The 24473-nt window shown below is 32.4% G+C and overlaps 1 protein-coding gene across 13 annotated transcripts in view; it reads left to right on the top strand.

The window, feature by feature from the left end:
* GRIK2 (glutamate ionotropic receptor kainate type subunit 2) overlaps positions 1 to 24473 on the top strand; it is a 741992-nt gene that overhangs the window by 606149 nt on the left and 111370 nt on the right. For 9 of the 13 annotated variants that reach the window (XR_015132343.1, XR_015132345.1, XR_015132344.1 and 6 more), the window contains 2 exons: positions 8050 to 8168; positions 11774 to 11991. Coding sequence is in view for 10 of the 13 variants with exons in the window: in XM_086316361.1 (XP_086172487.1) it covers positions 8050 to 8168; positions 11774 to 11991 (337 nt within the window). In the remaining 3 variants the exon portion in view is untranslated. The remainder of the gene's footprint in view (positions 1 to 8049; positions 8169 to 11773; positions 11992 to 24473) is intronic. The other 4 variants (XM_086316368.1, XM_086316369.1, XM_086316370.1 and 1 more) reach the window with 1 other exon arrangement.

Here is a 24473-nt window from a genome sequence, read left to right as displayed (position 1 = left end):
TCCCTGACAGTGTAAGACAAGCAATATTATATTTCGTGTTCAAAATAGCTAGAATTCAAGTGGTGATGGTAAAATTATAGAGAAAAGATAGTATTGTAAAAGTACTTTAAATTTAGGTGAATTTCAACTTTCCTTAAGGATTTCATATTTATGCACATATTATTACATTTTAACATTTATAGTGTATTATCAGGCTTAGTTGGGTGGCAAATTTAAAAACTGACATTCTTTCTTCAATATTTCTGAATAGAAATCAGAGAGTAGTTAATGCCTCTGTTAATCAAAATGTGATCTTTTGTTGAGAAATTTGGGAATATTTTTTGTGCTCCAGTGATATCAAGCCATTAACTAAATATTAATTTTTAAATGCTCTGAATGTGCAAGAATTGACTTTACAGAGTGCAAGATATAAGTATGCTAAAAAGTAATAAAATAAAAAGTCTTTTTCTATCCCTAACGCAAATCAAGCAGTTTCTCACTGCTATCACAGGGAACTGAATTAGAACATAAGAATTCCCTTTTCCTTTTTGATGAGATATGATAATGATTGGACACTGCAAAATGAGGTAAAAGGGACCTGATTTCACAGCTGACTCTAGCCTTCTTTGTATCTTGGGAAGATCTCTGATCTATCTAAATCTCAGCTTTTAATAATAATAATGACAATAACATTGTCATTCTCTCTGGTCATTTGTGGCAGTTCAGAATATAGCTGCGCTTGTTTTTGTAATTGGCAAGTATGACACAAACTGATATTATTGCTATTAATTCTATATTTCATTTCTAATAGTGTTTTATTTAACCTTGACTTATTTCAAGTAAATCAAGTGGTTCTTTGGTGCCTTGCTTTAAACTCTTCCTACTACAAGGCTACCTTGCTTTTCAGAGACTTTAAAAGTTCCCACATTATGCCTGCTCCCACAGGAGATGTCATCAAAATGGCATACTTTCAATAAATACACATGCTTTATCCCTTTCCTGGATTATAATCTGCTTTTCTGCCCAAGTATGGGCTCTCTTATAGCTAGCTCTCCTCAGGGCATTCCTGAATTAAACTAATGGTGCCTTCAACTCCTAGAAATGGAGTGACCTTAGCACCTCTCAGTCCATTTAGATCCAATTTCTAGAAATATTCTCACATTTATGGCTATTTGCTTTAATGCTGGGGATGGTTATGACACCCACTTCCATGTTCTGCTTCTCAAGTAAGTACCAAATACACTGGTGGCTCCATGCTAACCTGTATTAGTGCAAACCTATCCTAATCACCTCTTTTTACCAAGTATGTCATTTAAATGTTTCAATAAATTATATCATTTATGTGCAGTGAATAGCTGAACATAGCTGAAGTGTGGGGGGGTGATTCTTGGAAAATTCAGAATTATTGCTGAAAACATGGGCTATAGTTATTCTGTGAACAGTTTTAATGTATATTGATTTTTTATATAGCATTTACTTGCTTCTCATTTCTTGTCTAAACAATCCAGCATCACCTGTCACTTGATTATTTAAAAAAAAAAGGAGAACAAATTTGGATTCTGTAACCTTTCTTATTCAAAAGGATAATTTTATGTCCTCTTGAGAATTCTACATTTTATTCAGTAAAATGTATCAATCCTTGGACCATCATTTAAAATAGTCTATTTTCCCCACTAATCAAAGAAGTAATATTGAAGATTTGAATACCAAATTTTAGATTTTCAAATTATTTGGGTATTAAACTGAAAAGTATCAAAAGATCATTTGTTATTACATCCTCAGTTTAATTATATGCCCCTGAAAAAAAAAAAGCATAGTCAATATGTAAATAGTATATAGTGCTAAAACATTGTATTTTCATGCTAGAATGTTTATTTATACTTGATTTTGGAAATGGTTATGTCTATTTTATTAAAAAAAATTTCAGTTAGAACATTGTTTAATTCCCCTATTACAACCAGTTTAACCCCAAGTTTAAAATGAGGTGAAGAATTGCCATCTCAGTAGATAATTAAGCAGAGTAAAGAAGAGCAAAAAATTCATAATATCACAGTTACTTCTGGTGAATTTTCAAAAAAGATTTGTTTTGAATTTATGATGCAGATGAAAGCTGAGGATTATTATAACAATGATGAACTTTAGTTGAATTTAAATCCTGAAATATAAATGAGACACTTTGCAGAAAGGTCACTGCAGCTTAAAGAAGCAGCACAAAAATAGTATTCATATATGTGAAAGTATATAGCTCATTGGTTCAAAATAATATGTAATATAAAAATTAGTTGTGTTCTCCATATTGGTTGTGGTAAAATTTGCCTCTGCTATAAAAAGATGTTCAAATAAATGTTAAATTAGCATTTTGCATAATATGGTAAAAGTATTTCCTCAATGAGCAGATTATTTCATATATAATCTAAATTATTTTTGATATAAGACTCTAGAGTAAGAAATCATTAAAAGATTATACACTTTTAGTTAACATTTTGTAGCACTGTATAGTCTGCAAAGTGCTTTGCATATATTATCTCTCATACTTAGTTTAGTTTTTTTTGCTCTTCTTTAGAAATAAATCTTCAGCTCAGAGAGATTTAGCAATATGTCATCAAGTACAAAATATACATGTGGCTGAAACTCAAGTTTTATAGTCACCAATCCTGTAGGCATTCTGTTAGGCAATTTTTAGGCACTAAAAATATTTTGTTTATTTTAAAATATTTTATTTTAAAATAAATAAAATGTTAATAATGATAGTTATATTGATAAACAGCCTATCTAAAAGGCCTCATGAAGTTTTGATACAAAATTAGTATACAAAATGCCAATAGTAGAGCACAAGGCAATATGTAATATATAGAGATTTGAAATAACTAGGCTTTGGGAGAAAAGTAAGCACTATGGAATTTCAGAAAGGAGTAGCACAGACACACGGCTGAGTGAATCGACTGAAGGGAAGAGGATTTTTCTATTAACAAGAACAGGATATACAAAGACAGTGAGACAATTGGCCAGTCTACATAATAGTTTGAATAAGGTTAAACACATTGAGTCATATTATATAGAACATTGAAATGCAGAGGCATAGAAGGTTAAACCTGATTCAGTATTTAATAGAATTGATTTGTTCTAGACAACTGGAGTTGCACGGTACAAAACTTAACGTGAAGACAGTTTGCAAAACAAAATAGAGAAAATAGGAAACACATAGGAACTGAGTCCTAAAACCATCTACTCAGAACTGAGGTGAAAGTGCATGGATGGAATAAAACAAAGAGGCATTATAAAACAAAAGTTGATATGGCTTAAGTGTATCACATTTGTTTGTATTTAAGAAAGGAGATAGATTAAAATAAAATGGAAATAAGCTTTTAATCTCAACTCAGAGAAGTGCTGCATCATTATAGAGCTAAAAAAAAAATGTGAAGGAAAGTATGGTTGAATTTTTTGGGTTTTGTTTTAGGCATTTTAAGTGTAAGGTAATGGTGAGCTGCCGAAGTTGGAATATACAAAAATGGATGGAAATGCTTTGAGAGAAAATTTATGGCTATAAATTAAGAAGATTTTGTAATTATCAGCACAGGAGTTCAAGCAGTGAGTGTGTTAAGTCATTAAAGAGGGAGGAAAGATCTGAGAGCCATGATTTAGCCAAAAGGGATCTTCTGTTAGTGGAGCAGAGAGCAAATAATCAGAAGAACACATCACAGAGTTAAAAGGGAGGATATCAAAGGGCTGGCATTCAGTGAGAATTTCATTAGAAGCTGCAGAATGATTAAGTGATAGTCTTAAGGAAAAAGATGATGCATTCAAAAAGACTTTTACAGAGATGGAAGCATAGGGTGAAGGAGATATTAGGTATAGAGAAATAGGAGGATTATAATTTTAGATGTATAGCCTGAGATTGAAAAGGAAAGAGAGGTAAAAAGATCTTCAGAATAATTCAAATATGCTTTAGATGACCACTAGGTTTAACACCTTGTGCTAGAAATTGTAGGAGACACAAGATTAATCAGACACTGCATTTGTATGTACTCATTCACAATTAATAAAAGAGGGGAGATATGTATATTAAATTATAATGAAGAAACCAGGCTATCATAAATGTAACTTGAAGCTTTTAGAACTATAGATATGTAAAAATGAGCAGAGTACTTGAGTCATTCAAGTAGTGGTGAACCTTCTTTAACAAAGATAGCCAAAAATACAGTGCCTTGATTCAGAAAGCATTTATTTCTCCTACTGTGCAGCCTAGAGGAGTGTAGTATAAGGGTCATGGGGCATCTCTGTCTTCCTCAAGCCAGGGCTTCTAATAATCTGTAGTCATCACCATTTCCTAAAAGAGGAAGAAGGCAAAGAAAGTCCAAGGCAAATATCCTTAAAAAGAATTCTCAGAAGTTATATACATCACGTCTGTTCATATTGCAAAGGCTCTTATTTAGTTACTTTCAAGGGAAGAAAGTATAGTTTCATTAGGAGGGCATCAATGTCCCTAGTAAAACTCAGGCAGGACAGTGAACCAGTGTCTACCTTAGATACTCCAAGAAAAGATCAGGAAAGGTCAAACTTAATGATGGCAGTGAGTTGGAATTGAAGGGTGGGAATAGGGTTTGAATAGTGGAGGGAGTAGAGAGGGTATTACAGGCTAAAGGACAAGATGATCAAAGAAATGGGTAAGAATCAATATAGGATTTGGGGGAAAGTGGCCGGAGGCTGGCGAGTAGGAAAAAAAAACAGTAGAACACAATCTTGGAATGGTATTATGGAGCACAATGCAGAGGATCTTAAATTCCATGCTTAAATGTCTGGTATTTTGTATGTAGGCTGTAGACATGATTGAAGTTTTGTTTTTAATAGGGTTGTATCATTTAAAAAATTATTCTACATGACAATAAACTGGGAAGCAATATTTAGAGCTTTTAAATTTGGAATGCAAGGTGGAAAGACCATCTTGGAGACTATAGCTACAGAATCTGACAACCTGAACTGGCATTAATGCCAATGGAAATAAACAGGGAAGGAGGAGAGGAGGAAATGAAAGTCTTTCTGTAGGTAGACTGATTTAAATTGACATCTGTCTGGAGGTCAGTGTTAGGAGAAAAGGAATGTAAAGAACTGAAGTTTACTCTAAAGTGTTCAGGATAACTGAACTAAGGACTAAGAGCAGGACCTTTGTAACTTGATTTGGGAATGCCAGCAGGTGATGCTATTGACAAAGATGGAGAAGACAATAAAAGGGAAGGATTAGGGAGAAAGATTGTGGGTTTGTATTGAACATATTAGCATTGAAAAGTCAATTATCTGGCCACTGGAAATTCACTTTAGATCTAGGAAGTGATTAGGGTTAAATATAGATTTGAGGTGATTGAAATTTTTCTGATGGGCAGAAAAAAGTGTGGAAGTCAATAGAATTTTAAAAAATGGTGAATCAGAAGAATTAGAAGGAAGAAATATTAATCCATATTGACTCAAGATCTGTTGGAAATACAAAGGAAAGAGTTAAGCTAGCAGTTAATCTTAGATGGGAGAGGTAATTCACTTTAGGAAAAAAACAAAACACACTGGAACTAGAATCAGAGCTGTGTTGACTTGAGTGTGAGGGAGATAAGCAGATAAAGGACAGTGGAAGGCCAGTGAAGTGTGTGTGTGTGTGTGTGTGTGTGTGTGTATGTGTTGAAGGATAACTTACATCACACCATTAGAAGAATGTTACTGCATCAAATGGAGACAGAAGAAAAGCTTTCTGAGTGTCACCATGAAGAATAAATTGCAAATTCAATTAGATAGCATTTTTTGTTAAGCTAATTCTACCTCATTTGGGGCCACTGGAGATCTTCATGCTAAAGTAAAAAGCAGACAGAGTGGAGAAGGTGAAAGGTGTACATAATTTGAATTTAAGTATTAGTTTGTCATACATTTTTTCCTTTCTTTCAATTAAATTATATAAGAATCACTCACTGCGGTAGTTATTAGTCTCTTGAAACCAGTGTATTTCCAGATTTTTCCCCCCTACTTTTGCCATTTCTCTTTCCACTTTCCTCCCTCATTTCTCTTTCCCTGTCTTCCTTCCTTCCTTTCCTACCTTCTCAGAATGAAAAATATATGTATATTTTTGTATGTACATGTATAAATACATACACACATGGAGAGGAAGGGCAAAATCCTCCATATTTATACTTCCATTTCTGCAACCCCCAAAACTACATCTCCCTCTCCCCATTGAATGGAATCCCTTGAAGCACTTATAAAATTCAAGGGCTCATGGGATTCTGTGTAAAAATCAGAGATCTTGATTAGCCAGGTTTTACATGCTCAATCTCTGTGGTTATGTTTTTAGGATTTGTTATGTACAAAAACTAAATTCAGCTTTTACAGACCAGCTTTGTGTTTATAGCTGATATACTGTCAACAGTAGGAAAAGAAAAGTTTAATTTTCCAGGAATCAGAATAGGAGTCAGAATATGTATCTACAGGCAAAGTCACATTTTAAAATATTTATTGTTTAAAAATAGAGTTTATAGAACTTGTCCAAGGCCATGGAGATGCATGGTTCAGCTTCAGAGCCTGTGATCTGATTACTAGATCACTTTTCTTCTGATGAACAGCGAATTGTTTATGGATAGTTAATTGAAAATTAATAATATTTTTCTTTTTTAAAAAAGACAGTCTTGGATAAAGTTTGATGACCAACATTCTAATACTTTGAAGTACTTTTAAAAATGTATATAACTATTTTTACTAGGGTAAAAGTAATAAAGGCATTTAAATAAAAATAAAATGTTTACAACCAAAGCTAGTTCTACTTCAGTCAGACATAACAAATCAGATCAGAATGTTTAATTACTATCCAATCAACCTTTCTGTTCAGTGTGTCAGTTTAACTTAGAGAACCAAACAAAACATTCCTTCGTTTGTCAAGGATAGGCTATTAAAACAAGGGTGTTCTAAAAATTGCATTAGGAGGATGTAAATGGTTTGTTTGATCTTCTGAATTTTAATATGTCAGAAAGATTATTGTGAAGAAAATTGGGCTTTCTGAAGTGACAGATACATTATTCAAGTAACTTTGATTGAATGCAAGATTTTTTAATGCTTTCGTAAAGGGCACGCACACTAATTTTGATTTGTAAAAGAGTGGCTTTAAAATTTGAGATATTAGGGAAAATATTTTGTTAGTTTATTTTTTGATAGTACCATTAATTGAAAATTATATCTGGATTATAACTAGGATAAATTATGTGTACACATGACAATTTATAAAGTTCTTGATTTAAATTTTTAAAGAGATTTTGTTTATATTTCTAAAACCATCTATAATTGGTCTCAAAAATTAGATTAATTTTCTTTTTCTTAAAGCAGTGATTCAAATTAATTGTAGATTTGAAAACAAATAATATGTGGACACCCAGTCTCCATATGTATTCCTGCTTCTCACACTGCTTTGATATCTTGCATATAGCCAGCCTCTCTGAAACACATAATGAAGTCAGAAGCATATATAAGAGTGTAGTTCATTCTGATTTGGTTTTCTGTTTGGATTTGAGTTTGTCACACATAAAGATATAAATACATGGTACTGTATTCTTATATGAAAAATAATTATTCACTGATTACTTAATCTCTTTCACTTTGGTAGTTTCTATTATAACATAAAAATTCTCAAAGTGATTTTGTATCATTTCTCCTGTCTTTAACAATTTTTCCAGTTTTAAAAATGTTTATTTCATACCTGTTTTTCTTCTTTAATGAATTTCTAGTTTTTAAAAAAATTTTGTTAATCCTTCTCTTGATAAGCCTACATCTTAAAAATCTTTGTTTACTGATACACATTTTTCTCTTATGTCATATATGGTAAAGAAATGCTACTAGTCATCTTAATATGTAATCAGCTGATAAGGATAGGTATCTTTAAAAACTAGAATTTGCTGTCATGAATATGAAATTGTACTATAAAAATGCTGATTTCTGGTTTCTGCTTAATCTTACCTGTCTTTCTGTTTCTTTTGCAGCAAAAATGCTGGATAGAATGTCTTCTTACTGCCATTTAAATATATTCTTTTCTTCTGTCAATTACCACAGGTTTAGTCCCTATGAGTGGTATAACCCACACCCTTGCAACCCTGACTCAGACGTGGTGGAAAACAATTTCACCTTGCTAAATAGTTTCTGGTTTGGAGTTGGAGCTCTCATGCAGCAAGGTATACGATTCAGCCTGCTATTTCCCTTGGGCACCATGTCCCACTCTTTGCTGGGGGTGACAGCTCTCGCTGGCACAAGTCGCTTGCATGGGTGCCTCTCTGCATGTAACCATAATCCAGCTTCTCCATCTATCTGATGCATTTAGGCATTCTCAAATCCCATCCAAGGGAGATTCTGAGAAAATAATTAGCTTTTGCAATTGCACATAAAGTATATCATCTAACTTTCTTAACCTATAGTAGATACATTATCTCATAGATAACCAAGCTAACCTGATCCATTAGCTAGAAGCTGCGTTTAAAGCACCACTAAGACTGCATCTTCTTGAGACAAGAATACAGTGTATTGCTCCTGTTTCCTGTTTCATTTTGATGTAAAAAATTCCCTTTCCTATCAATTCTTGATGATTAGATGCCTTTGTATTGCATGATTAGTAAATCTACTGCATATAAATTTGTAAAAATAAAATATTTAACCATTTAGAGTTACCTTTACAAGTAAAATATTAGCTGCATCTGATAGTATATAAGAATATAAAGTATTGCATGCTCAGAAGTGCATGCAAAAATACTCTTATAATTATTTAAAAATTATAATATTAATGTTAAAAGTAAAGGCTACATTTCTTAGAAAATGACATAATACATGCAATATGTTTTAATGGTATATTTATAATTATGAATTTATTATTTTAGTCTCAGTTCGCCCAAGCTGATTTTTTTATTTTTGCTGCTGTGATTTCTTTTATTAATCTTTTAATATTTATATAAAGTTCAGTAAATTAATATGTCAGATCTACTACTCAATATAAAAGATTTCAAAACCAGACTATTTTATGCATTTAAAATGTAATATTTTTAAGTTTTAAAATTTTGTAAATAAATCAAAATGCCCTTTAACAACTGACAGTGACTGGATTAAGGAAAGAAAACATACTTATTTATAAGGGTTACTACACCCATATAAGGGTTTACCTTAAATTTTACTGGTATATTTTGATCCACATTGAAGAAATTCATTTGGCAATTGCATTACAGCACTGAAGAAGAGAAAATTTATTGTTGAATTATAAGCTGTTGTTAATAAAATAGATACTTTCCTTTTGCATGTTTAATATTATGCATAAATCCATTATTTCTGACTGTTTCATTTATAAACTACTTCCTAAACTAAAAGTAAATATTGCATATTAAAAGGAAAAAATTAACTTAAATTCATGTTGCAAGCAGTCCTACTAATTAGATAATTTTTGCTTTTAAAAATATGAACATCCAGATATATACGTATTTAAATCTGAAACTTGAAAGTTCAGAGAACTCTTACATAAACTAATTAAGTGTGTGGCATCTCTTTCCAAATAAAATGAATAATCAATAACTGTATTTGCCCTTTCCTACATTTTGGGTTCAGTGGCTTTTTTTTTCCCCTTAATTTATTTACAGTTGGAAGATAATATTGGAGTTATTTTAAAAAATATGAAAGTGAATAAAAATAAATCACATGAGACAGGAATCTCTTCCAAGTAGCACTGGATTATGTGATTTACCCAGGCACATTGCTAGTAACCTGCTAATAACTAACTTTGATAGCCTGGAACGAATTATTCTCATAGTAAAGATCTAACCATAATAAAGTTTTTAAAATTATTTTTCCTACCACTTTGAAAAATAGGATATTATTTTTATGTATAATTTATAAAATATTTGGATATTTTTGAATTTCTATATTGGTGAGATAACTTGATATTTATAAAATCTAGCAATAAGAAATAAAATTATATCTAATATCTCTAAAAATGATGACAAGCAATCCAAGCAATGAAAAATTCAAATGTACATTTGCTTTGCCACATAACTACTTCACTGCTGGTGGATACATGAAAGAGGAACCCATACTATTCTGGCTGATGCCCAGCTCCCCAGGAATTAGTGGGATATAGTGCTGGACATGACGTTACCTTGAGTACATGACAGTCAGCCCCTAACCAGGCTCTGATTCACTAGCCTAAGAGGTATTCACTTTAAGTCCTTGGGTAAGATATGAACTTGTGGTAATTGGGCCATTTTTGTCGAATGTCTCCACTGTTCTTTTCTTTCCCAGTCTTGTTTGACTTTATTGGTGGTGTTGTTCAAAAAAAAAAAAAGAAAAGAAATGGTAGACTGGGCAGCCAAAGCTGCTGATCATGGTGGGAATATTTTAGTGTTTCAGTGTCCAAGTGTGTGTCTGACAGGGCCTAGGAGCAACTACATCAGAAAGGTACTTTTCTGTTTTATTTTGTTTTGCTTTTCTTACAGAGTGGTAGGCAAGAGTCTGGAGCTGGAGTTGGCTGTCATGTCCAAGTCTGTCTGCTTTCTAAAATGTTGTTTGTTTGTTTGAAATTGGAAGGGTAAGATGAACTGCAGTATAAGATGGGCTGTTTTGCTAGAACCAAGTCATGATACCACTTCTTTTCAATGTTAGCATGAATAATTTGTTGTATGTTTAATGCATATAGAGATATGTTATCTTACTGGATTCATTATTATATTTAAAAATATATAAAACATGGAGTCCATCTTTGCTTCATTCCATTTTACTCAAACCTTATTAAAATTAATTTATTTGTAGACAGTGCTTTCTTGATTATAGGTTCAAAATGTTGAAGGGTAAATAGTAATATATATACATAAATTTTGTATACTTTTCTTATTAAAAAGTTATACATGCTGATATTTATACATTTACATATTAAGGCTATAAATAACATGGTAAAACTAATAGACTCAACTTAAAAAGTGTTAGAATTTTAATGTATAATCTAAATTAATTAAAATTAGTAATAATCAAAAGCAATATGTAATGATCAGATCTCATTCTCTTATTAATACCATGAGCAGGCAACTCCAGCCACATATTGTACTATAACTATGAAATTTGTATATGTGTGTAAAAATAAATTTATGCCAATTTAACTATTTATTCTTATTCTGATTTCCCTCACTGAAGCTAACTATAGTGACAGGAGACATTTGTTTATGCATAAAAAATAGTTTACTACCTATTTTAAAATAAAAACTGGACTGAAGCCCCCTGGCTCAAAAAATGTGGATAACTGAAATTGTTTTCGTACATTACTTTTTAAAATGGCAGTATAGACAAGATTTTTGGGCTTCATATACATGAATAATGAAACTTCTCATAAATAAAGCTTGTTAAGAAATGGATCAAAATGTACATTAAATCATTTCTTCTAAAACCTACTTAACTAACAAGAATGTGATAATCTATAACAGTAGTTTATAAACAGGAGAGATATTCTCCATTCTAATGCTATTTTTATAAAGGCTATCCAGTCATTAATATGTGATTCTTATTTTGTACTGTCTCAGGTAGAGCTCCAGTCTCCTGTCACTATATGTAAACACAGATGTCCTAAGAGACATGCTATCTGAAATTAGCCTCTGCTCTCCCACGGGGTTGTTCCTTGCTTACTAAAGTGATATGTAAATCTATGATTTAAGCTTTTATTACACAGTGATTCCATTCTTCCACTGTGACCAAAAGTACCTGACTGCTGATCAAATTCTCTGTATTCGTCTTACCTTTTCCCCCCAATCTTTGTTAGGTTCTGAGCTCATGCCCAAAGCGCTCTCCACCAGGATAGTGGGAGGCATTTGGTGGTTTTTCACACTTATCATCATTTCTTCGTATACTGCTAACTTAGCCGCCTTTCTGACAGTGGAGCGCATGGAATCCCCTATTGACTCTGCTGATGATTTAGCTAAACAAACCAAGATAGAGTATGGAGCAGTAGAGGATGGTGCAACCATGACTTTTTTCAAGGTAAGTCCTACTGGTTATCTAAAATTTATGTATTAAAATGATAGAATACAAACAAACATTTTCTTGTTAATGAATGTAAGAGCATAGGAACGTTGTTATTTGTAGAGAATAATCAATAGCATATTTCTCATGGGTTGGAGACATATTCAACTAAATATATGGTCATCAAGGCAAATAATTTTAATACTTGCAAATGGCAAGGAGTTGTTGCTTTATAAGTATTTCATCTTTGTTTGGAGGAAAATCTGTTCAGAAGTAACATTATTTTCCCCACCAAGGTTTTGTCATTGAATGTAACTAGACAAAGTACTATATCTACTGAAAATTGAATAGTGGGAGATTCAGACTCTACAAGGTGTGGATATTCCAGAAGAATAAAATGATTATATGTAAGAATGTTTTCCATATAGGCATTTCTTTCTGTTAAGATGAAACAGGTTTTACTTGTTGAGAGCCTACAGAAAAACAAGGAAAATAAGCACAAACAGTTCCTATTCGCTGGACAATCATCCATCTAATATTCTGGAAGGCGAAGAATCTCAAAATGGGCTACCCCATTGGCATGCAGTGGTTTCCAGTGGGGAAGTCTGTTAAACATTTAACGGAAATTATGGTGGCACCAAATTCCAGGCGCATAGCATCTTGTCCTCCTCTTTAATATTCAGATTGTCTCCTTACTTCCACTGATCTCATTGGGTCAGAGTAGAGCCAATGAGGAGATTCCACTTTAGGGAATCAGTATCATGTCATAATTTATTTTCTATTTTATTATTTTTATATTGTTTGAAATTTAGCAAATTTTTAAGCCTTGGTAGTTTCCGTCATTGTTCACACAAATGCAATTGGCAGTTCAAGTGTGCAGAAGTGGTAGATTGTTTTTCTCTTTAAAAAATAACTGACTCAAGCTATAAAATAAATTATTTCAACAAACCTCCAGGAAGCACCTACCAAGTACCAGAAACTGTGCTATACATTGGGTATTCTAGAGCAAATGATATCTAATTCTCACTTTTAAGAAACTTATAGTTTGTTGGAGATGGGATCAGTGATCATATAACAGGATTTAATATGAGTTAACTTGCCAAATAATTATATAATTTTCTTTGTAAAAATTCTTACCAAATTAAATCAGCTTTTGAGGGGGTTCTGGAGATCACCAATGCCTAAAGAATGAGATTTATTGAATGTTTTAGTCAAATACACATAATTCTTTAAATTAAATTGCTTTCAAAGAGAATATTTTTAATGGCTAGCTTAAAGATTGAATGCATATTTTACATTTAATTGGAAAATTATTATCATTTAATTAAATTTATTGAATAATCAAGTATGAGCAAGTCATTGAGATCAATATGGTGCTATTTGATTATGTTAATTGCAATTGATCATTTTTCCCAATTGAGTATTACATATTAATATTGTTTTTCTTATTAAAAAAACCTTTTTTAATGAAAAAAGAGACTAGCTGTTTAAAATTATAAATGTATATCATCAGTGTTAGTAACTTTGTAGAGAGTGAATATGTGGTGCATTTAAATTATCACAGTATTCGAGGGACTTTTGAAGTTGAGTTTGTACAATAATGAATATAAGTACTAATGCAAGTGGTCTGATACCAGAAGTAATTATTTTAGCCTCACAAATACTTCAAATTTTGTTTTTATTTTCTAGATTGCTCATATATCACGTTTCAAAGCTCTTGTGTATTATAGCAAGATACACCTCTGGGAAAATCACTGAAAATTTTCACCTTTTCCCCATCTTTGAGCTTATTTCTCCATTTCTTTTCTTTACAATCTTTCTAGTCTTCTGCTATGCTTTTTGTTGCTGCTGCTGTTGTTTTAGTTTAGTTGCTCTCTTGCAGTGTCATTTTACCTAACTTCACTTTTCTTTGCTTTTCAGTTTTCTTCTTAGTCTTTCATCTCTAGTTTTCCTTTCTCATACATGGGAGTGCCTCTAGCACCCAGAGAAAATTGATGTGAAACAACTTTCTGTTTCTAGCAGCACAGACTTTCTTTCTGTAAAATTGAAGCCTTTGGGAATGTGCAGTAGTCACAATAAAAACCATACAGTGATAATCACTAAGGTGACAATTATGTTGATAGTTTTATCACATGCTGACATCTTACTGTTGAAACTTGAAAAGGCATTAAAATTTAAAAGGATACAGTATTTAGTAAATGTTGATTTTTCTTTAGTTATTTTAGTGTATCCCTAAATGATACTAATTTCAGCTACATATTTTGGCTTGTTAAACTATATGCTTATACTAGCTATTGGTATGAATTTTTTTTCATATGAAAGCTCCTTTCCTGGTGTCTGCAATGCCAGAGACCCAGGTTCGATCCCTGGGTTGGAAACATCCCCTGGAAAAGGGAATGGCAACCCACTCAATATTCTTGCCAGGAGAACTCCATGGACAGAAGAACCTGGCAGGATACAGTCCAGGATGTCCCAAAGAGTTGGACATGACTGAGAGATGAACACTTTCACTTTCTATACCAGCTATTAGTATGAATTAAAAAAAAAAAAAATCCCTACCAATCTGGAATTTAAGCAATTGCACACCCATTTTGAAATTCTACAATGAATCAGAGACTATTGTGTATAGTCAATTTACATCTGATACCATTATTTTATTTCTTAATTAACAGCAATGCATACAAACACTCTAGGAAGCACCCTTAAGGCATTGACTTTCTAAAGGAATTTTCATCCTGTTTTTACTAATTGAATAAGACCCTGCTGTTAGCTAATTGTTCTGGAACAGCTCAGTTCCAAAAATTATTTTAAAGAATGGTAAAAATGTATTACTACAAGCAAGAGCTGGCTTAAGATATCTGGGCTTAAAGGAGGGGTGAGTGTTCAGTATTGCAGAAACAGAGTTACACAGTCATTCTACAGCACTGAATAATTCTTTTTCCAAAGAACATGCCTGACTTTGTTCATTGACCTTACATGTATACTGTTGTCAAGAAGATTTCATTCATTTCCCCTATATCCATTACACGCCACACATATTCTCTCCAGGGATAAATGTAAAGCAATGGCTGGGAAAATAATTCAAAACTGAGCAGACGGTGGTTCTTCATTGTAATCTCATGTAAAACAATAGAAAGCTATATGACATCGTCAATATGTTCACAGTCATATTTAGATAATAAAATAGCTGAGGGCCCAGGGATCTTATTGAAAAACAATAAAGTAGGAGTCAAACCATTCTTCTCAGAATCTAGGCACTTAGTGCAGCCAAACTGAAACCTCACCCCAACACAGTACAGAATGTTACCAAGCAACTAGCAAATGCTTTTCTCCTTGAAGTATAAAGATTAGGAGAATGAGTACATGTAGATTATCAGCTCAAAAATAACTCGGCTATAGCCGGTAGGTATTATGATCTCTTTTGAGAATCCCTAGATTTTCAAAGTGAATCATGTGTTTTACAAATGATGCTGAAATCACATTTCTGTGCAACTCGTGACTCGGGTTTTTCAATTTCTGAAATTTTCTCTCTGGGTTTGGTCTCCCTGAAATCTCTGGTTTTGTTACATACACTAATATAGTCTGTCTTTCCTAAAGATATCACAGGAAATACATGTCCTCTTTTATAGTTATTTAATAAATTCTGCCATATGTTGAAAGAACATTTAAGTAGTATCAAATATCTAATGTAAATCACTTAATACTTCTGAACCTATATTCTACAATTTAGAATAGTTAAGAGGGAAGGAAACTGGAATCAGAGAAACCTGAGCTTAATTCCTAACTCCACCATCTACTATCAGTGTTACATAGTTAGGTTTCCTTTACGGCACAACTCACTTTTTTTTAACCAAATTCTGTACAGTTATCTTTTGGAACAATGAAAATTGCATTCATTGATGCAACACCTGTGATGAAGGATTTTAGCTATGTTTAGAATATGCGTTTACTTTGAAAAATTTTCTATTCTATAGAGAGTTGGAAAGGTTTCTTCAAAATATGTAGCCCTCCATAGTATTTTCATTTTAACCTTAGGTTAAAAAATCAATTTATTCAAGAGTGTATGAAGGTTACAGAGTTAGGAATGCAAGCAAATGGATTAATCCATCTGGGGAGGGTAGTTTTATCTTTTGTTACTTAGTAAAAAAGAAGATATTATTTAGTTTCATTTTTTTAATGCATAGTTTCCCTCTTTAGAAGAATTCAAAGTACATTCTAAATGCCAACTCATTAATCTTGCCAGCAACCCCTATCAAGGTAGGAAGCAATTATCATTATGCTCATTTAACAGATGAGGAAACTGGGCCATGGAGAGGTTAAGTGACTTATTAATTATGAAACCAATAACCAAGGAACTCATAATATTGACAATAAAAGTAATAGCCAAAGACATCATGGCATAACCATCATTACTCAAAAGAGCTAAATACATTAGTCATTTGGGCTAACCCACATGACCTCAACTGTTTGATCATATTAAGTTTCTAAAATATTTGCCTTAAACCATTGGGGCAGATACAACTATAGCATGTTCTGTATAGTCTGCTACTTATTCTGAGCTTATCAGTTCAATGGTCTTCTAAAATTAAATTATGCTGGGGTGACAGTACAGGTTTTTAAGGCTGAATTGCTTGTGTGGCATGCCTGTAATGATTTTCTGAAAGCTTGACTGATTTTTGCTTCTTAAATGCCAAAAGAACATAAGTAGTTTCTGAGTCAAGGGATAGAATGTAAAAAGTTGACAGTTTACTGCATGCACTTAATAAATGGATTTAGAAGCATACTATTCATAGATCTTAATTTCTGCAGAACATAAATTCTGTTATTTTTATTGAGAATAGTGGTGCTAATGGAATTATAATATATTTACTATAAAGAGATTTATACATTAGAAAAGTAAATTCTTAACATGGCATCTATAGTTATTTTTTAGATCAAAAAGTGTTTTCTGAAATAAATGCTTATTTTCCCCATAAGTTGATGGTAAAATACTTGGGAATTTCCATTTTGCATATTCAGGAAATTGACCTAGAATAGTTTTTGGACGTGGCAAAGGTATTTAACATTAGTTTTGAATTTATTTTATTTATTTTTAATTTTTATATAATCAACATGCAGCATTGTGTAAGTTTATGGTGAAAAACCTATTGATTTGAGAGACATATGTATTGCAGTATGGTTACTACTATAGCATTAGAAAACATCTTAGTGACATCATAATTATCATTTCCTTTTTGTGGTTAGAACAATCAAGATCTAGTTTCTTAGCAACTTGGAAGTTTATAATGCAGTACTGTTGACTATAATCATATGCTTCACATTATATCTCCAGAACTTATTCTTTAATGACTTTGTATTTTATATGGCAAATTCTTAATTAAGCATGGTGATCACAAAAAAAAGGTTCAATAATTATTTGCACATGGATAGAAATTGAGTATGATTTTCATTATGTACCAGATTTACTATTTAATATATTCTAATGATTTCTACCATTATCCAGAAAGGATTCTTTGACAATATAATAATTGGAAAATTCATATGGTACTTTAGTAAGTACAGGGATTATTTCTTAAATATTTGCTCAATCTAAGGGTTTCCCCCTTTATTTAGGTATCACTAACCAGCATACAGCTTTGTTCACAGTTAATTTAACCTACTTGGAATCAATTTATGCTTAGTAATGATAGCCCCCTTTCTCCTCCTAGCAAAAAAGGTCTCAAATGTTATTTTTCTGTCTCACATGGGAAATATTTTCTCTATAACTATAAAATAATTTAAAGATAAAATATTAATATGAGAATAGTTATATTGGCAGCAAATTTTGTGATAAAAATGTTTGACTCATTGATAAGAGTATGCCTCCCTATGTATGCATCAAAAATTCTAGACCAGCAGTCCCCAACTTTTTTTGACACCAGAGACCAGTTTCACAAAAGACAATTTTTCCACGGACTGGGGTGTCTGGATATTTTCAGGATGATTCAAGCACATTACATTTACTGTACACTTTATTTCTATTATTATTATATCAACTCCACATCAGATGATCAGACATTAGATCCGAGAGTTTGGGGACCCCTGTTCTAGACCATAGCCCAGTAAAGTTAGTCATACTGACTACTTTATTAGAACCCCCAGTTAAAGCACTACTTTAAATCATGGGGCTATTTTTTTATCTAATGAAGTCCTAGAAAATATGGCAAACTATAGGACTAAATCACATGCATAGCATATGGAAATATGGTCTTGTCTGTGACAATCATATCATTGATGAATAATAGTCTTGGTTTTCTTATCAATTTTTCTTTTACAAAGGATAGTGTCACTATTTTGTTCTATTGGATATACAATCCTCTAAGTTGTAAACATCTTTAAAATATCCATTCGTGTACATCATTAGTCTCAACCTATCTGCACATTAGAACATTAGAATCACTTGGGGAGCTTTCAAAGAGCACTTCTTTCCAAGCCAAGTGATTAAACTTCCTTGAGGCAGGATCCTGGGCATCTTTTTTATAACCTCCACTGGTGATTCTAATGTGCAGAAAGAGTTAATTTGATATTTAAATAGCCCCTTGTTTATTGGTAATACTTGTTATTAACTAATTGCATCCACTTCTACTTCTTTCATTTTACAGTTGGCATTTTTCTCTTCTGCAACTCAGACATTGCAAAATATCAGACAAAGGCATGAAATGGTAATTCTGCTGACCACATTCTTACTTCTTTTAGATTATTTACATGAATTCTGTTTAAAGCCTTTTTCAACAGGTTTGCTGAGAATAAATAGTATAATTACATCTTCACTTTTGACACAATTCCTGGAGGCTCTTGATAGGTGTGCATAAGAACTGTCTTGTAGCTGGATGAAGAAGGTTAGAACTTTCTCCTTGCTCAAAGAAATATGGTGGGGTAAATCCTGATTTTTTTTTGTGTCCCTAACAAGTTGAGAAAGCATATGTCTTATGGGAACTGAGCAGTGAATATATTCACCTTTCTTTTATAGACCTTTATTGCAGTTTCTTCTGTCAAGGCGGGGATGGAGGGGCAATTAAAGAAGAGACCTATAACAGGGCATACTAGAGTCTTGAAAGGACTGTGTTAATACATGCGACTTTTCTGTTTTCCGAATGGGGAGGAGATTAAGAAGAGATGAAATACTTCACACTGTGTGTGTGCCTGCTCAGTTGTGTCTGACTCTTTATTGACACTATGGGCTACAGCCCACCAGACTACTCTGTGCATGGGATTCTCCAGGCAAGAATACCGGAGTGGGTTGTCAGTCCCTCCCCCAGGGGAACTTCCCAACCTGAACCATTTGAAATTTAGGCTCATGCAGTTTTCTTGCCTGAGCTTATTGTACAATTCTATAATATTTGGTGAGCCACTGTCACTCCTTTCCTTGTGGAAAAAAAATGTACCTACATTAATGGATGGGAATAAATTATTACATAATTAAAATTGAAGTCTTCCTTTGTGTCACTATAATTCTTCAGTATCCCCCTATGGATCTAAACTGAAGCAAAATGTTTCTCAAACCTGACATTCTGCTTTATCTTGGGAAACGGGAAAACCAGATAGTTTAAATCTTGGCCGAAATCTATTCTTGATAACTTGCTTGCAAGTCCTACCTGGGCAATTACTCTGTGGTTATTCAGAATAAATAGAGACTTCATTTTAAATTTTTTGTTTACTTAGGGTATTCAACTTTGGGGATAATTTAGTTTACTTTGAATTTTTTTCTACAAGCTTAGAAGAGTGAAACAAAACTTAGAAGTTTTGTATGATTGAAGACCAGCATATCTGAGTAGTCAGTTTAGATTAGTGATTAATACTATTACTGAAATGTTCATTTCTTCATGTTGATGTATTTTTCATCAGATACTTTTTTCTAGGAAAAAAAAAAAACTCAACACAGATTTTTGTAGCCATATTATTTCTCTGACTCTCCAAAATTATTTTTTTGTCTATTAATGATATCAAGATATTGATTATAGGTAATGGATCACATTAGTTTAAATGCTAATATTTTGTTTAATATTATATGGTTGGTATTTTTGAAGTGTTTTTGTATTCTTTTCAGTGTCTAGTATGGCTTTGATATTAATTAGTCAAGTTTGAAATATTTAAACCAAGTCTTTATGATGCATTTAATTTATTGGCAGAATAAAGAAGTGATTTTTACCCAAAGAGGTTGTCTCCTTCCCCCATCCTCATCTAACACACAATTTATTGTATGTGAGGCCCAATCCTATGTTTATTACAGGGATTTGCATAAGGCCTACAGAAAACCAACACCATTTTACTATGTTCCCATTGCAAGAAATAAAATGGTGCCTTTGAGGAAAGCTGCTTCATCAGACACTAGTTTAGCATGCCAAGTTACAGCTATCAATTGTGAAACAGCAGATGTGAAGGCTAGCTGGCATCAGAGCATATGAGTCAAAGACTTTCCTATGGGAAAGAAAGTGCTCCATTACACTTTATCTATACTAAGAAGAGAGGTTCTATCAAGCTGTCTGAAAATTAGAATATGATGGTTTTTATTACCCAAGTTCTGCCAGAGTGAATTCAGTAGTTAAAAAGTAAGCCATAACACCATTCTGGGAATTATAAGTGATTAGAGTTTCAATGTATTTAAACTTGGAAGGAGCGGCCACTTTTATTCTAGCTTCTGTGAAATATCAGAGACAAAAATTTAGTCTCTAATTGTTACAGTTTCAATATGTACCAATGAGGACTTGCAGCACTTGAATGAAAGAAAGAAGTCATGTATTCCACTGAAGTGTAAAGTTTGAGAAACAATGTTTTAATTGCCTTGGAAAGCAAGTATGTGGATCTCCTGTTATTCCAGGATAGCTGTGGTTCTCTCTCTCCTTTGCCTTCCCTTCTCTGCTCTGTGCAGGGACGACTCTTGCTGTTTGTGAGGTCAGGATGGCAGCTCAAACACTGCCTTGTACCTCATCAATCGTAGGAGAGAGGCCCCCCCAGGGAATGAGAAAACTTGAAAATCAGTTAATATAGTGATGTCGAGCTGACATGTCAAGTGCTGGATAATGGATAATAGTTGTCACTGTAAGAGTTTATAGCCACTGGTTAGGCAAAAATTTGAAAGAAATTCAAGAAAGACGCATTTCTGGACACACAAAAACTAGGCTTGAGATAAATATAAAAAAAACTATCATGTTTTATTTCTTAAAAATAAAGTGATGATTTCATATACATACATAACCGTATACAAGAATGATTTGAAAACAAATGTATGAACAAAAAATCCAGACTCTGTTATGTAAATTTTTTTAGGAAATTACATTTATTGGCATTGAGGCTAAGATCTATTAATCATGCTTACTTTTTTATGGGTTTTTTGGGGGGCATCCAACTTTAAAATATCATAAAAGACATATTATTCTAGTCCTCTGGATTGTCTGTTAATTAGAGTGACAACACTGAAACCTCTACTAAATCCAGAATATCTCTGGCAGTTAATGTTCTTGATTTTGCATGCACTGTAATGTCTCTTTGGAGAGAAGCTGTTCTTTCCCTGCAAATGGAATTTACACTAATTAGATTTTTGGTCAGCTGAATTTTCTTTTGTTCATTTGTACCTTATTCCTTTCCCAAAGTCTGAATAACAGTAATATCACTTTGTTCTTTGACATTAAGAGCTGATTTAAGACATCACATGATTGTTAAGTTAGTCCTTTCATTATATCATAAAGTAAAATGAAGTTTACTATTAATGCTGCTGCCAATGGTTATTCCCCTTTGGAAGCAAACATAATGTATGGTTTTGAGTCATTCTGACACTCAGTGATCTGATACTCAATTATCATGCATATTCACAAGGAGTAAAGAAGTCATAACTCATTCCTAGTTTTTTATATCCTTCTGCTTAACCCACACATAGATTGGAAAAAAAGGACAAAATAAACTTCAGAACTTGTTAATAGGCATTGGTAACTGCAAGCTGAATAATAGTGTCCTAAAAATATTGTTTTAAAAATAAAACTGGATTAAACATTACTATTAAATGTCTTAGTCAACTCATTTTTTTTCTTTAATATTAATGATCCTGGCAGTGTCTACAATTGTTAAAATCTCTAATGCTTACTGGTGAGCACTCTTATTGGACTCAAATATTCAGAGAAATTCTTTAATGGTAATAAATAAAGAACATTTCTGATGAGTGAATGTATGTGTATATGTGCAAACATATTTGAATGAATGAGTTATTTAGGAATAAAACATGCCAGCTTAATTGAAGTTAAATTATTGATGATTACATAATTTATTTTTCTTATAACCAGTTTCCATATGAAATCTGTTTTGGTAGGAAATGTTAACAGGGTTGGCGATAAATTGTACTTTTATATTTCCTGACAGCATTTGAATAATGCTTTTGATTGTTATTAGCCTATACTAGTGGAGTATAGTGAAAAGATTTGATTATCTCTAAAAGTAGGTGTTTCATTTATTAAATATTGTAATTATAGCTAATTAGAGGCTACACCATAAATTAGTTTGCTTTGTAGGTCCCTTGACTGTTTTCAGAACACTGTGAATTTGTGCCTCATTTTAATTTACTACAAAAACAATTAAGTACAGACCAAAGAAACAGAAAACAGTATTAATAATGTATATAAAGAGTTGTTGAGCCACTATAATGCATTTTAACATAATGATTAAGTGCATAGTCTAGATTGTGGCATGAAATCCTACATCTGCCTCCCACTTGGGATTATTTAGCCAGGCTCTCCAGGTTTCTATGTTCTTATAGGTTAAACTAGGGGTGTAAATTTGGGTCTCATAGATTGTTTACATAGAGACCTGAACATGTGACAAATTCCCATTATGTACTTACTACAATTCTTATGTATGGAATTTAATAGTTGAATTGTTAAACTCTGTAGCAGGTGAAACGATTTCCCCGAATATAAATGTTTGAATTCCTGGAAATATACCCAACTTACCTACTGTTAATGCTAGGATCTGACACTTCATTGCATTTTTGTTTCATTAATAATTTAATCTTGATTGTAGATTATTTTCAAATACTTATTTAAGGATAATCTTCTGGATTATTATTTCAGTTCTTGTACTGCTTAAAAAATAAAACTAATCATGAATGCATTTCCATCCATAACTTACATATAGCTTTTTAATTAATGGTTTATATTAATAGTTTAAATAATGGTCTTTTTAATTAACATGTGAGATTTGCTTTGACAAAAATTCATGTTCAGAATTTTTGCTTATATAGAAGAAAAACTCCCATTTTTAATTGTTCTTCTCTATAAATTTTAGTCATTGTATTTTTAACAAATTTCTTTTTCTCTTATGAAAATAATGTATATGACTCATAAGAATTTTAGTAAAAGAAGGGGAAAATGTCCCAAGTCCAACCTCCAAAGACAATTCTTAATATCCTGTCACAATGACCTCCAGCATTTTTTCTATAGATATATTTTGATCTTCTTGGCTTTCCTCTTATTTCAATATTAAAGATTTTAGCACTAATACAGCTACACAATTTCTTCTATTTTTACTGAGCACAGGTAATGGTGCTCTTTTCAGGAATACACTTTAAAGATTTAGTAGAATAAGGTTATGAGAATGTTCTTATGATATGTATAGAAATATTTTTTCTTGAGGCATAGTTTACAAAAAATAGTCTTTTGTTAATTTCCAAACCCACCCAATTTAGTCATTGCATAATTGTGAAGAATGTTCATATATAAATGCACATATACAGCAGAGAAATCATTTTTAACTGAAATATTTAAGAAATTGGGATGTTCATTTTTAATGTTCATTTCATTAAAATATTAGAAATTCAATGCTTTAAGATATTTAAATTTAATAATTTTTTTAAACAAAACTTAAAGTAACATCAGTAGAGAGATGATATTAAAAGTTATCTGTTTAGGCTTCCTAATATAATCTTGTCTTCAGACGAAAGAGGAAAAAAGATATGTAGTAGAAATAATCGTTAACGTTCTTCAGTTAAATTATATTAATAAACATTTAGAGGAATGATCATAGAAACATTTTTCTTTGTCTATTAGCTGTAGTTTATCCAGCCTTTCCATTTCTATGAATCAGAAAGATCGCTTGTTTGCCTGTGCCCCTCTCACAGAGTTAACGTTGAATGCATTTGGGTTGGACTTCAGTTTCTCATTGATACTCGGCTGCTCAGGACATGCTAGCAGCAGGGACCCCAGCCTGACGCCAACAAATAATTAGAACTTCACTGGGCAAATTCAGAATCCATGTTATCAAAATGGAATGAAGTGATGGCATAGTTGGCCATGACTAAGAAATGAACATGGTTAAATACAACCATTTTCAGGCCTGCCTGGAATATTATAACCCTTAGGCATATGTTTTATAAAAGATCTCATAAATAAATATGTTGGTGACAATTCCAATGATTATGTTGAAGGTGTTGAATATCTGACATAGATCCCCTTGAAATCCAGGAAAAACACTATTTA

Source organism: Bos grunniens, chromosome 9 (assembly GCF_055505025.1).
Source record: "Bos grunniens cultivar Pamir isolate PY7600 chromosome 9, Bosgru_T2T1.0, whole genome shotgun sequence".
NCBI classification, from domain to species: Eukaryota; Metazoa; Chordata; class Mammalia; order Artiodactyla; family Bovidae; genus Bos; species Bos grunniens.
This window is presented reverse-complemented; position numbering and strand designations above follow the sequence as displayed.